The 12,353-nt window shown below is 44.2% G+C and overlaps 4 protein-coding genes across 4 annotated transcripts; 2 read left to right on the top strand and 2 right to left on the bottom strand.

Moving 5' to 3' along the window:
- Window positions 1-1,295: 1,295 nt before the first annotated feature.
- Bfra_012238 (putative zinc-regulated transporter 1 protein) lies at window positions 1,296-2,745 on the top strand (the record flags this gene model as incomplete). Its single annotated transcript, XM_037342556.1, has 3 exons — window positions 1,296-1,314; window positions 1,369-1,536; window positions 1,592-2,745. 3 exons carry the CDS (start codon window positions 1,296-1,298, stop codon window positions 2,743-2,745), a joined length of 1,341 nt encoding a protein of 446 aa, XP_037187540.1.
- Window positions 2,746-3,150: 405 nt separating this feature from the next.
- Bfra_012237 (putative 60s ribosomal protein l23 protein) lies at window positions 3,151-4,591 on the bottom strand. The gene is made up of 5 exons (XM_037342555.1): window positions 4,478-4,591; window positions 4,221-4,268; window positions 3,835-4,081; window positions 3,586-3,663; window positions 3,151-3,527 (listed from the first exon to the last, which is right to left on the bottom strand). Exons 1-5 carry the CDS (start codon window positions 4,489-4,491, stop codon window positions 3,495-3,497), a joined length of 420 nt encoding a protein of 139 aa, XP_037187539.1. The 5' UTR covers window positions 4,492-4,591; the 3' UTR covers window positions 3,151-3,494.
- An 828-nt stretch (window positions 4,592-5,419) lies between these two features.
- Bfra_012236 (putative histone deacetylase rpd3 protein) lies at window positions 5,420-7,563 on the bottom strand (the record flags this gene model as incomplete). Its single annotated transcript, XM_037342554.1, has 4 exons — window positions 5,420-6,286; window positions 6,343-6,884; window positions 6,935-7,235; window positions 7,372-7,563. 4 exons carry the CDS (start codon window positions 7,561-7,563, stop codon window positions 5,420-5,422), a joined length of 1,902 nt encoding a protein of 633 aa, XP_037187538.1.
- Window positions 7,564-8,047: 484 nt separating this feature from the next.
- Bfra_012235 (putative 26s proteasome regulatory subunit protein) lies at window positions 8,048-9,194 on the top strand (the record flags this gene model as incomplete). The annotated part of the gene is made up of 3 exons (XM_037342553.1): window positions 8,048-8,113; window positions 8,199-8,452; window positions 8,510-9,194. 3 exons carry the CDS (start codon window positions 8,048-8,050, stop codon window positions 9,192-9,194), a joined length of 1,005 nt encoding a protein of 334 aa, XP_037187537.1.
- Window positions 9,195-12,353: the final 3,159 nt, after the last annotated feature.

The following is a 12,353-nucleotide window of genomic DNA, read 5'->3' as shown; positions in this document are numbered from 1 at the left end:
GAAGACAGCTCGCAGAACAGGAGATTCGTTGGGGTGTTGTTTGCGATATTCAAGACTCAACTGCGTCTTACAAGTGCTGCCCTTGAGTGACTGAGATTATGGAGACCGAGTAGTAATAATGATAATGATAGAAAATAATAACGAATCAAGAAGCGATGCTTTCGCTGATCTCAGGAATATGGCGAGCGATTCAAGGATAAATCGAACTCTTCAGTTGCTTTACTTCAGAGCATACTACGAAGCGGTAGATTGCGATTTTCCGGAATCTATCTATCCTTTAGAGTAGCTGCGCCAGCTTGAGAAGAAAGAATTGAGTCCAGAAAGTATGTGATAAGTAATTACTGTTGTTGATGAGGATCAATACTCTCAAGGAAGAGAAGGTTGTAGGAAAGGAAAAGAATTTGGTGGGAAGAAGGGCGACGGCGGGGGTGTAAGTAAATCAAGTCTCTAAACCTGTAGTGAGTATCCATTGGATTGAGCACTAGTCTCAAATCCAAATAGGGAAGAGCCTACGATATGATATATTCGTTTTATTTCAAAGGTGAGAAAGCGGAGTCGGGATGAGAGACATTTATTGGGCAACAGTTCTGACGGTTCTTGCGTCCAGTCTTCAGTACGCCTGGCATCGTCTTCACACGAAGCATTTCAAACATGGCATCAGATTGATATGTGCCCGAAGTTAAGGATCTGCTAAGATTCATTCCAGGTTGAGAAGTATGAGGTTCTTCAGTAATGAAGCTTTCAAGCATTCCTGCCACAACAACGCCCAAGTAGCTTTTCGCACCTGGTTCGAATTACAGGAGCAACTCCTACTTGCTCGTACTGAGAGCTTAAGATGCACTCAAGGCAGATGCACAAAATGGCGTAGGTAGACATCATATGATGCATGCTTTCCATATGGATTCCATCTCAATGCAGTTCTTTCCTTGGTTGCTTCATGGAATGGCCTCATGTTTTTAGGAAGGCATTGCAATTGTAATCATATGGCCAAAAACCAACCATGAACATTACAACACAAATGCAACAGAAATTCATTGCGATTAAGTATATCAATCCACTCGAATTGATGATTGCCGTCGCAAGCAAAAACGTTTTTTGATGAAGGAAGCTAAGTACGCATCCCTTACCCTTGCCCAGACAAAACGATGAAACGCTCCCTAGCGTTCGGAACATCATTCACTCCGCCAAACCAAAAAGTACTCGTATTATTCTAAAAGACAACCTCTCCTCTATTTTTCCCACACACACAATGATTTTGCGATATATATTACAATTATAACATTGAAACCCTCAAGATGGTCGTCAATCGCGATGGTAAATTCCTTTTTCTATTTTCCTGATATGCGACGACCTAACAAATATCCCTAGTTTCGTCCTGGTCTACATCTCATCTCTTGGCCGAATTAGCACGACGACAACAACAAGATGAACCTGGAGTTCCAGAGAAACCCGTGTGTGGTTCGGGAGTTAAAGGCAGTTATAATACGTCAGCACATGTATATGCGCTTGTGCTAATACTTATACTGAGTACAATCGGTATGCCACATTTTACCCTTTCCCACTTTGTGCCATCTAACAACTTCCCGCACAGCATGTGGATTTCCCCTGATATCTCGCCGTTCCTCGAAATCTGAAGGCCCGAATCGTTTCATATTTCTCTCTCAACATTTTGGAACCGGAGTTCTTATAGCTACAGCATTCGTGCATTTATTACCAACAGCTTTCATGTCCTTAACGGATCCATGTCTACCCTATTTTTTCAGCGATGGATATCATCCTCTAGCAGGACTTATTGCAATGTTTAGTGCACTAGTAGTTGTAGGACTAGAGATGTTTTTAACGACTAGAGGGGCAGGCCATTCACATTCACATGGAGGAAATTGGGACGCTGTGCCCGGAGGGGAGAATGAAGGAGCACAAGGAAACGGAAGTGCTAAGAAAAAGGGAAAGCAAGCGAATGGCAGATTAGGAAAGATTGGTCTGAATCGTCGGCCGCAAGATATAGCCTTGGAAGACATGGGAGAATCCGAAGGACTCGTGGCAGGAGTCTCGCCCCTCCCTGTTTCAACACCCCAAACTGGACCTACTGAGAGCTCCGAGCGCAAGAAATATCAAGACGACAATATCTCAGACGACGATTCTGATCTTGACCTCGAACTCGATGAGCTAGATGACCCCCTCACAAAAGCTCCTACACATTCCCCACACGACCCAGAGACCAGCTCTTCTTCCCCAGTCTCGGCAGAAGATTCCCAGAAACGGCAAATACTGCAATGTCTCCTCCTCGAAGCAGGCATCCTCTTCCACTCCATCTTCATCGGCATGGCCATCTCCGTAGCCACTGGCCCTCCATTCATCGTATTCCTAGTCGCAATCGCCTTCCACCAATCCTTTGAAGGACTCGCCCTTGGATCTCGCATCGCCGCTATAAATTTCCCCTCCTCTTCTCCTCGTCCCTGGCTCATGGTTCTCGCATACGGAACTACGACGCCCATTGGTCAGGCTATTGGCCTCATTGTACATAATTTGTATGATCCGCATTCAGCGGCTGGACTCTTGATGGTGGGTTTCATGAATGCTATTAGCAGTGGATTATTGTTATTTGCGGGATTGGTACAATTATTAGCCGAGGACTTCTTGAGCGACAAGAGTTATGGCATTCTCAAGGGAAGAAGAAGATGGGAAGCTTTTGTGGCAGTTCTGGGCGGGAGTTGTTTAATGGCGTTGGTAGGGGCATGGGCATAGGAACTGAATGTATGTGTCTCCATAACAAATAAGTTGTGGATTATTCCTGTACTTCTGTATCATCATTTGCATATCCCATATTTTGATTGGGCGCTACTTGGGTAGGAAGAACTGCATTGAGCGATGGGCACGGCATGGGGTACAGGTTTTGGGATAGATATAAACTGGCAGCAGGTTTAACAATATACCACAGCAATACATACTGTACCCGAATGATCTAGAGCCTGACTGATAGCTATCATATTCGTTCTGTGACTAGGTGTTCCTTTGATGAGGTAATTTCAATGTAGGGATTTGCGGTCAGCCAACATGTTTTCAATCAAGCTGTTTTGCAGACTGCAATAATCCGTTGGAGCAATTTAGTGGAGCCGTGGAAGGGTAAATCTTGGATTCTGGAAACTGCATTGGTGTCGGTATTCCGTCTAGGCTTCTTGAGCCAATATGGCACTTGCTCATTCCCCATAATATCCCCTCTCGAGCTTCATCCTGCGGTCCATCCAACTCTATCCGCGTATCGATCGAGTGTCAACCAAACTTTTCTTCCAATCCGACCACAATCATAAGCACATCACAAATTCGTCCAAAATCTCGCAGCATTGGTAGGAAGCTGAATCAATTTTTCATAATCGACCGGCAAGTCTTAGTGTATGTAAGTGAAGTAGGCCTAACGCAATGATGCAACGCCCTTCCATTCATCCATGACTTCCATCCATTTGACATTGTGAACCCCGAAAAAAGAACAGCCCTCTTTACATGACGACACCAGAGTTGGAGGCAATACGCTGATACTTGGTTAGTCGCTTGAATTCACATAACAAGATACAGAATGGGGTGACTTACTGGCCATAACTCAGCAGCTTCCTTTCCGACTGGTCCAGTGATGGCGGATCCCTTCATTTCTCCCTTGGGGTTGACAATCTGTAGGAAATGTCGTCAGCAATTATTTCATCCACATCACTCGGATTTCGTAATCTATCCTCCAGATTCAATACATCAAGTCGTGTTTATCGATCGATGTTAATCGCCTCAACTTGGGTGTTCCGTCCGCACTCCTGCCCAAATAAATGTATAGGAAAATTCTCTACTCACAACACCGGCGTTGTCCTCAAAATACAAGAAAACACCATCGGTTCTCTTCCATGGCTTTGACTGTCTAACGATGACAGCTGGCATAACCTTTTTTCTTAATTCAGGCTTTCCCTTCTTGACAGTTGCCATAACCATATCACCGACACCACCGGCTGGAAGACGGTTGAGACGGGCACCGATACCCTTGACGGAAATGATGTACAAGTTACGGGCACCGGAGTTGTCGCAGCAGTTCATGACGGCTCCGCTATTTTTCTAGTCAGTATTTGCGCTTTATTGTATTGCGAATTCGAAAAAGGGTAGGTTCGCATAATCAGGAAATATATCGTGGTCGAATTGTTCGATATCGCAGATTGCGGGGCGTGAAAATTAGAGTGAAAACTCACACTGGGAGACCGAGAGTCATCTTAAGCTTGCCACCAGGGGCTCCACGTCTATTAACACCATCACATTAGTTTTCAATCCTTTTAAATTTCATTCTCCTGCCGCATGGCCTCAATAATTCAATGCCATCCTTAAAACCAAGCTTCAATTCTCCCAATTTCTTATTCTTCAGACGTTTCCCCCTCATCGAAGTTCTGGCGCATTCCCTCCACAAATTGACTCCACCAGACCGTAATGATTGTGAAAAAGGCAAACTCACGAAATCTTTGCCATCTCGACGGTATTGCTTTCGGTATACTGAAAGGGTCGAAAATGTAATTTGTCGAATTAGAGGTTGTCGTCGGTCGGTATTATTTCGAGGTTGAATTGCAAAAAACCCATTTGGTAGTGGAAACCCTAATCTGAAATAAGCGAAAAAAAAAGTATGGATCCACTTTACATTGTGAATGGCACAGAATTTCTTCCTCTACCTCGTGAGGTCAAGACTCAACACCAGCATAATTTGGAAAACTTATTATTCTTAAAGAGTAAATATTTATTATTCTAATGGTCCACATTTGGCAACTTTCTCGTATTCACGACTAAATACAAATTGTTCACACCAAAACCCCCAAAATATTGCTTTCCTTCACAATTTCATTGGCAGTCGATGAATAATTCATAGCTTCTTTAATTACAGTCAAATATATTGAAATCCCCTTTAATCCTAATAACACCAAAGTATTGGTATACTCTCCATGTAGAGGCAGTTGGGCCCGGGGAAACAGAGACAGCTTGAGCTGAAAGGATCCCATCTCCATAAAGTATCATAGTCTGCGAGAATTCCACGCCCTTGTGAAATTCCTGATCTTGTTCGCCATGTACGCCCTGCTCAGTTTACCATCCCTACTACATATAACTGAAGAATTACAAAAGGAAATTATGCGAAGGTTCAAGACCGATTGTCGGACTCAAAGTTCGTCAAGATTAGTACCGCTCTGAAGGACATCATACAACGCAAGTTTCCATACGCGCCCGTTGTTGTATATATTAATTCATCAGACTGCCGTTCGCCTTAGATTGTGTGTATCCCAATGTAGAGACTTTTTTGCCCAGAAGAGCAGAGAACAAAATGTTAAATTCTGAAGCCGTTTGAAATCCAATAACCCCATAATTTAGAAAGCAGACGTGATTGGAACAATATCAATGTCCCTGGAATTGCTCATGACTTAGCCTGCTCGGTAGTCTCCTTACTTGCTTCTGCTGTCACATTGGCATCTTGTCGTTCAGTGTCGCTTTCTTGCTTTAGTATAACAGGATCTGCTTCAGGAATGGCTGTTTCGGGCACGATTTGCTCGCTGCTAGCGGCAGCTTCTATATCCGTGGCAATACTAGTCTTGGGGGGGTCTTTCGCTGAGGCTGTTGGGGGCATAGGTGATTTTTCGGCTTTTTCTTGAACCGATGCTACGGTCGTGGCTTCGAGTGGTTCTGCCATATCAATATCACCTTCGTCATCAACAATTGGCTTAGGTGAGTTTGAGCGAGATGGGGCATTCGATGGGCCTGCTTCAAGGGTTTCGGTAGCTGCTGCATCTTGAGTTTTCTGCTCCATGAGCTCTGCATTAACTTTTGCGTTCGCTTCTGTGACAGCTGTTGGTGCATCTTCAATCTCGTCGTGGACTTCAATTTCGGGAGTGGGAACACCACTGTCCATATCAACATCGGAGTAAGTGTGGTTGCGCTGTTTTACTTGTCCATTCTGAGCAAATGCGCCATTTGCAAGATTCGCTTCTTCTTCATCGCCTTCATCGAACTCATCATCCCGGGCCACATGCTTATCGTTTCGGTGCTCGGTATGACGAACATCCATGTTTTCGTCTTCATCGGCATCAGCCATAATATCATCGTCTTCGTCTGTTGCTCCAGTCAAGGTAGTACGAGGTACATCTTGCATTTGTACAGATGGGGCATGAGCAGTTCTCTTCAGATTCTCGATGACTTGGATTTTGATCTTTTCGAGATAATCTTTGGAATTAGCGTTCTCCATGTTAGAAGCTCGTACATCAAGTTCGTAATCAGGGCCGTAGTACTAAATATGTGTGTCAATCCTTGAATATTTTCAAAAAGATCCAGCAGGAACCATACCTCGTAGTACTCGTTGTAAGGAAGTACAGGGTCCATTTCCTTGCCAACTAGAACACCGGTCTCAAATGCCCAAGTTCGCGCGACATTACGCATAGTATATCCACCTCCTCCCAGCACCAAAGTGGGCTTGTTAAAACTTTTGACAAATTGAACACAATTCGCGTGGCCTCTCATGCTCAAATTGAAACATCCCAAGCGATCGCCTGAAAGACTGTCTCCGCCACACTGAAGAACAATCGCTTCTGGTTGATAGTAATCCATAACACTCTGGATTACAGGTTCAAAGATGGATTTATAGGTGACATCGTCGATGCCGTCACGAAGTGGGAAATTGACTGCGTAGTTCTTGCCTTGTCCAACTCCAATATCTCGTAGTTCACCAGTCCCAGGGAAATATTCACCATATTTGTGGAATGAAACTGTCATCACTCTATCTGTCGTATAGAAGGCTTCCTCGACACCGTCACCGTGATGAACATCGATATCAATATAGAGAACTCGCTTCTTGAAGCGCAAGAGCTCGATTATGCCGAGAACGATATCTGGAACTAAATCAGCACGAGATCATGAATACGGAGAAGAGAATTCCTACCATTGACATAGCAGAAGCCACTTGCTTCACTTTTCTTTGCGTGATGCAGCCCTCCGGCCCAATTGATAGCAATGTCGCACTTTGAACGATTTAGACGAGCTGCACCCTCCATACTACCACCAGCGCTGATTCCACAGAACTCGAACAGTCCATCGAAGACAGGGCAATCATCGCCGACGTTATATTTCCCTTGTTCCTTAGCGAAAGAATCCATGTTGTCTGGAGTAACTCTCTGAAGAAAGTCGATATATTCATCGGTATGGAATTGGGTCATTTCGTGCCGGGTTGCTGGTTTTGCTCGCTGTCAAGCACCGTTAGTACATTACTTAAATGAAGTCTGCTTGAATCATCTGATACTCGCCCTCAAATTTGCATTCGCAAATGGGGTAAGTGATGCATAGCAATCTTGAAGAAGGGCGTTCTCGATCACAACTCACATAAATCTCCATTTTCTGGTAGACTCCATAATTCATAATCAGACTATGCGCCAAACGTATTCTATGAGGCTTCATAGGATGTCCCGCAACATAAGCATAGTTTCCGACATCTGAATCGTAAAAGTATGCGACCCTCTTTTTGGTGCTTGGCCCATTCGACACCGGATCTAAAGGCGCGAAGGAATTCGACATATTGGATGAGTTTGTAATTGTAACCACTATGAAGTAACTCGAAGTGTGGGATCAATCGGATAGTTGATAATTGTTGTTGAATTGAATAAGATGTTGGGTTAGATTTACATACAGAGTTGTGGTTGTTGGAGGGCTATTTGAGACGAGGCAGAAAGAATAAATGGGAAAGGTATCCGTGGGAGATAAAAAGGTGAGAGAGAGCTTATAGCAGGGGTCAAGCAATGATGACCGAATGTACTAAAAAACACTCCTATCGCTAATTGGATGAGTGCCACTGTCGAGGCTATATCGCAAGGCTGAACGGTCATGTGTTGTTGATTACATAATGGCCTTACCCTTACGAACTTCATGCGCGTTTCTAAGCTGCCTTAAGTTGGAGCTTCACAACACCATTTAATACCTTGACACTTTTCGTTTTCAACCTCTTCATCCAATTTTCTCGAGATACCCTTCTTTCATTTACTCATAGATTGATCAAATCACAATGGATAGACTAAATCAGTTATTGGCCAGTGGCGGGCCTATGGCAGGCGGAAGTCCAGGTGGAGGTGTAAGCTATACTATTTCCAAAATCCAGCACGGCGAGCTTGATTATCTCGAGGAATAATATGAAAGTAAACTAACATAATTCTTAGGACAACCCAGGTTTGATCGATAACTCCGAAACTGTATATATCTCTTCGTTGGCACTACTCAAGATGTTGCGACATGGCAGAGCTGGTGTACCCATGGAAGTTATGGGTTTAATGTTGGGAGAGTTCGTGGACGACTTCACAGTTCGAGTTGTGGATGTATTCGCTATGCCCCAAAGCGGTACAGGTGTCAGTGTTGAGGCAGTAGACCCAGTGTTCCAAACAAAAATGATGGATATGTTGAGACAGACAGGACGGTTCGTATACCTTTCCCTTCTCTAAAATCCGGAAGGCTCTAACATCATATCTCGCAGACCGGAAACCGTTGTTGGCTGGTACCATTCGCATCCCGGTTTTGGCTGCTGGCTCTCATCTGTCGATATCAACACTCAGCAATCATTCGAGCAATTGACACCTCGAGCTGTTGCCGTTGTTGTCGACCCTATTCAATCCGTGAAGGGAAAGGTCGTTATTGATGCTTTCCGTCTCATCAACCCACAATCACTTATGCTCGGCCAAGAACCTCGACAGAGTACATCCAATTTGGGACATCTCAACAAACCTTCTATCCAAGCGCTCATTCACGGTCTCAATAGGCATTACTACAGCATAGGAATCGACTATCGCAAGAATGCCTTAGAAGAGAGTATGTTACTGAATTTACACAAGCATGTATGGACCGAAGGTCTGCAGATGGATGATTTCAGAGTCGAGGGAACTCGCAATACCGAGCGATTACAAAAGCTAGTTGGACTTGCCGAAGGCTATGAGAAGCGTGTCAAGGAAGAGACTGAGATGACAAAAGATCAATTGAAGACTAGATATGTTGGAAAGGTTGATCCAAAGAAGCACTTGGAAGATGTTGGCCAAAAGCTTATCGAAGATAACATTGTCTCGGTTTCGAGACAGATGATTGATAAGGAGGCCTCTGCACCAAAGGAAAAGAACGGAGCAAATGGCCACGCACCACAGGACATGGATGTTGATGAAGAATTGTAACGATTTCCATATGATACTGTATAATAGGCGTTTGGCTGCTAGTTAGAGCTTAGCATAAAAATCTCTACAATGACATAGTTGGTCTGGAGGTGGAGTTAATGCAAGCTTAGTCCTGGTCCTCTACTTATTCTTTCCTTTACTGATTATGTGATACGGTAACTCTCGCAACATACAATCGAGACACTGGGGAAAACTGACATTAAGGAGACATCTTTCATCGAGAAACTGGCACAATGCCATTCTCTCAATCAAACATTCCCCGGAGATATTCCAATTTTTGACAGACAAATGCTTCTCGAACGGTTGGCACTTTTGACACTCAAGTTTTAAGGCATTTTAAGGGCAACAGGAAGGGAGAGTATAATAGATAGTTCTGTTGTGGATAGTGATTGCTCTTACACCATAAGTATTTTAAGTTCGTATTTTCATTGCGATATTGTACTTCTTTCAGCTAGGTAATCGGCCGTTTGGTAGGAGGCAGGAGGTAGGAGGCATGTTTTCTTGATTCACGTTTACACAGCGAGTATATCATTTTTCATGTAGATTATACTATGTCCTTTCTTCCATGAATTGGCTTCGTCGGGGTTGAAGTGGTGATTTGTACTGTGGCTCAAGTGTGGTAGGCTGGATTCGCGCAATGCGATAGTTTATCTGAAGAAGTTAATAGAGTGTTTACTCGAAGTCGGAACAGCTTTAGTGATGGAAATCTCTGGGGGATGGGAGAAATGGTGTTGGTGAAGACTTGATATAGTTCATGCTTCGGAATAACTGATATGCAACCAAGACCTCGTACTGTGCAATGGTGTGATGTTAGAGGAAAGAAGCCCTTGGTCAACTGCTCTACTAATTTTTGAGTTCTAGAACATGGAACTTGAGGGTTAGTAAGAAGGACGTTCTTATGAGCTGAAAGGGGTTTAATGATTGCATATGGTGGAAGGATGTCACTAGGTGCAATTTATGATGACCAGACGGTGCTTATTCCTCGGTGTCTGGGTGGGAATGTAAGAAAATGTGAATCTCGGAATGGGTCGTGTAGCTACCAGCCGGACTCGTCAACGTGAGAGTTTGGCCATACGACTTCGCTTTATTTGCCAAATTGCAAAACCTTCGTATCGCGAGTATGATATTATAAAATTCATGGAAGTAGACATATCGTTCAAATAACCGATACAATCATCACTCCCGTCCCCATGCGTGGCGTAGCTTAGCGGCGATATCAATGTGCACTTGGTGTGCACCTATCAAGTGAACAAATCCTGTTCGAACCCATAATTCCTCATCAAAGACCCCCGCAATTACCCGAAATTTACCAGATGGTGGTTACGAAACCCTTGCTGAAGCAAAAGTTCCCAGCGATCGCCAAAACGAGTCGAGGTCCCCGCGTTGCGTCGGCTATGGTATACAATCATGACTTTCAGTCATGCAGATTAAACCATGCTCAAGTATGTGGTCGTTGAGTGACGAATGTATCCATTAAAATTCACTACTGTCCCACTCGCTTGGAATTTATGTCTTTTGTTTGGCGTGGAGTTACCTTCATCATCATCATCAAATCACAGAACGGCACGGTACATTGGTGGACTGGCCGAGCAATGTTCCAATCTAGATTTAAGCTGAAAGGGCGGACAGCGGGTAGCGCGTGCTACATGAAATTCCGATTTGGGTGAGGCGGGGCAGAATGGTTCTTGAGAATTGATCTCTCCACATTGCTCTAAAAGTCCTTGATTATTGAACCTGTGAATGCTCAGAAAGTTGGTCCCCGAAGAAACGGAAGAAGACATGCATGGCATTCGAATCAAGTAGAACTCGTCAGCTCTTTTCGAGGAATCAAAGGCAGGAGCCTTGGTCCAATTATTGAGAACGAAGATTATGATGCCCACGTTTTTTGATCAGTTTGAGAGCAGGAGTCAAAATCATTCAAGGCGTATGCAAGTCCACGTAGGCATCCCCGGGACACTCTTTCTCGTGCCATTGGTCGATTTTAGGTTTGCAGCCACCTAGGTCCTGGGCATGGGACTTTCCATTGTGGTGGTTGGCTTTCATAGCTATCAAAACTTTCTGGTCGGGCAGTCGCATGGTAGAATCAAATTTATATGAACGTGTGCTATGCTCCATAAATTCTCCAATGAAAATTATCGTATCTGGGACTTCGCACCTGGTTGATTCTCGAGAGTCGACATATGATACTCGACAATATCTTAAGAAGTTGCGTCGACTGATCATTTCGTTACCGCTGCCAACCTAAATTGGTCGACATATTATAGCCACTTAATGTTCCTAGGATTCAAGAGCCCGATGCGAAATTCGAGTCAATAATTGCTGAACGAACTGGTATATTTGTTGCGTGATGATGGCTTCCAATATTCAGAAAGCCCTGTCAGCGGAAAAGCCCGATACCTGGGTAGTGGCAGAGGTAGCTGCTAGGAAGTACTACGATAGGGTTCCATAAATTCACTCCCACATTCAGAACTGGGTAGTCTGTGAAAGCTCGATTTGGCCCATGAGAAGCCTGGCTGCATGATGACTGGGAGTAAATTGATTGGGAGGTAGAGAGGAAGTGAAAATCTAACTTGTAAGTATCTTTCCTATGATTCTGATAATACTTCGCGACACCAATAATTGCACTAGAACCACTCAATCACTGTCGTCCATGGGAGCACATGCTTATTTCTGTTCACGAAGTGGCCCGCGAACACAGTCAGACTAGGAAACAATTTCTGGTGCGTTTCTTAGTGCTACACCGGAAACATTCTGGGAGTCCCGGTGGAATGCAAGATATTAGGCTGCGAATGTAAACTGGAGCCATAACTGAGATAAGGCTAGCATATGATCAGCGAAGAGCCCAATATCTTATGTAAGAGAATCGATTTGTATATTTCGTTGATGTTGGCCCAATTGTGTGAGATGAGATGTCAGGTTCCCCAGCGACCGGAATGCGGATACTTATGTTGTGCGACAGATAGCTGGGTGCTTCGATCTCGATTATGGTACGCAAGGATGCTTGAATCGATTTTTGCAAATATCAAAAACGCGGAAGAGGAAGCGCTGAAGACTGGAATATATCGGTTCTTGTCATGCGCAAGCATCTGGGCATCCACACATCATCGAGCACGCAAAGAATCTGCACCAAAGAGGCATAGATGTGGATCTTTTCCCTGT

The sequence above is a fragment of the Botrytis fragariae genome, assembly GCF_013461495.1.
Source record: "Botrytis fragariae strain BVB16 chromosome Unknown tig00000270, whole genome shotgun sequence".
Taxonomy (NCBI): domain Eukaryota; kingdom Fungi; phylum Ascomycota; class Leotiomycetes; order Helotiales; family Sclerotiniaceae; genus Botrytis; species Botrytis fragariae.
This window is presented reverse-complemented; position numbering and strand designations above follow the sequence as displayed.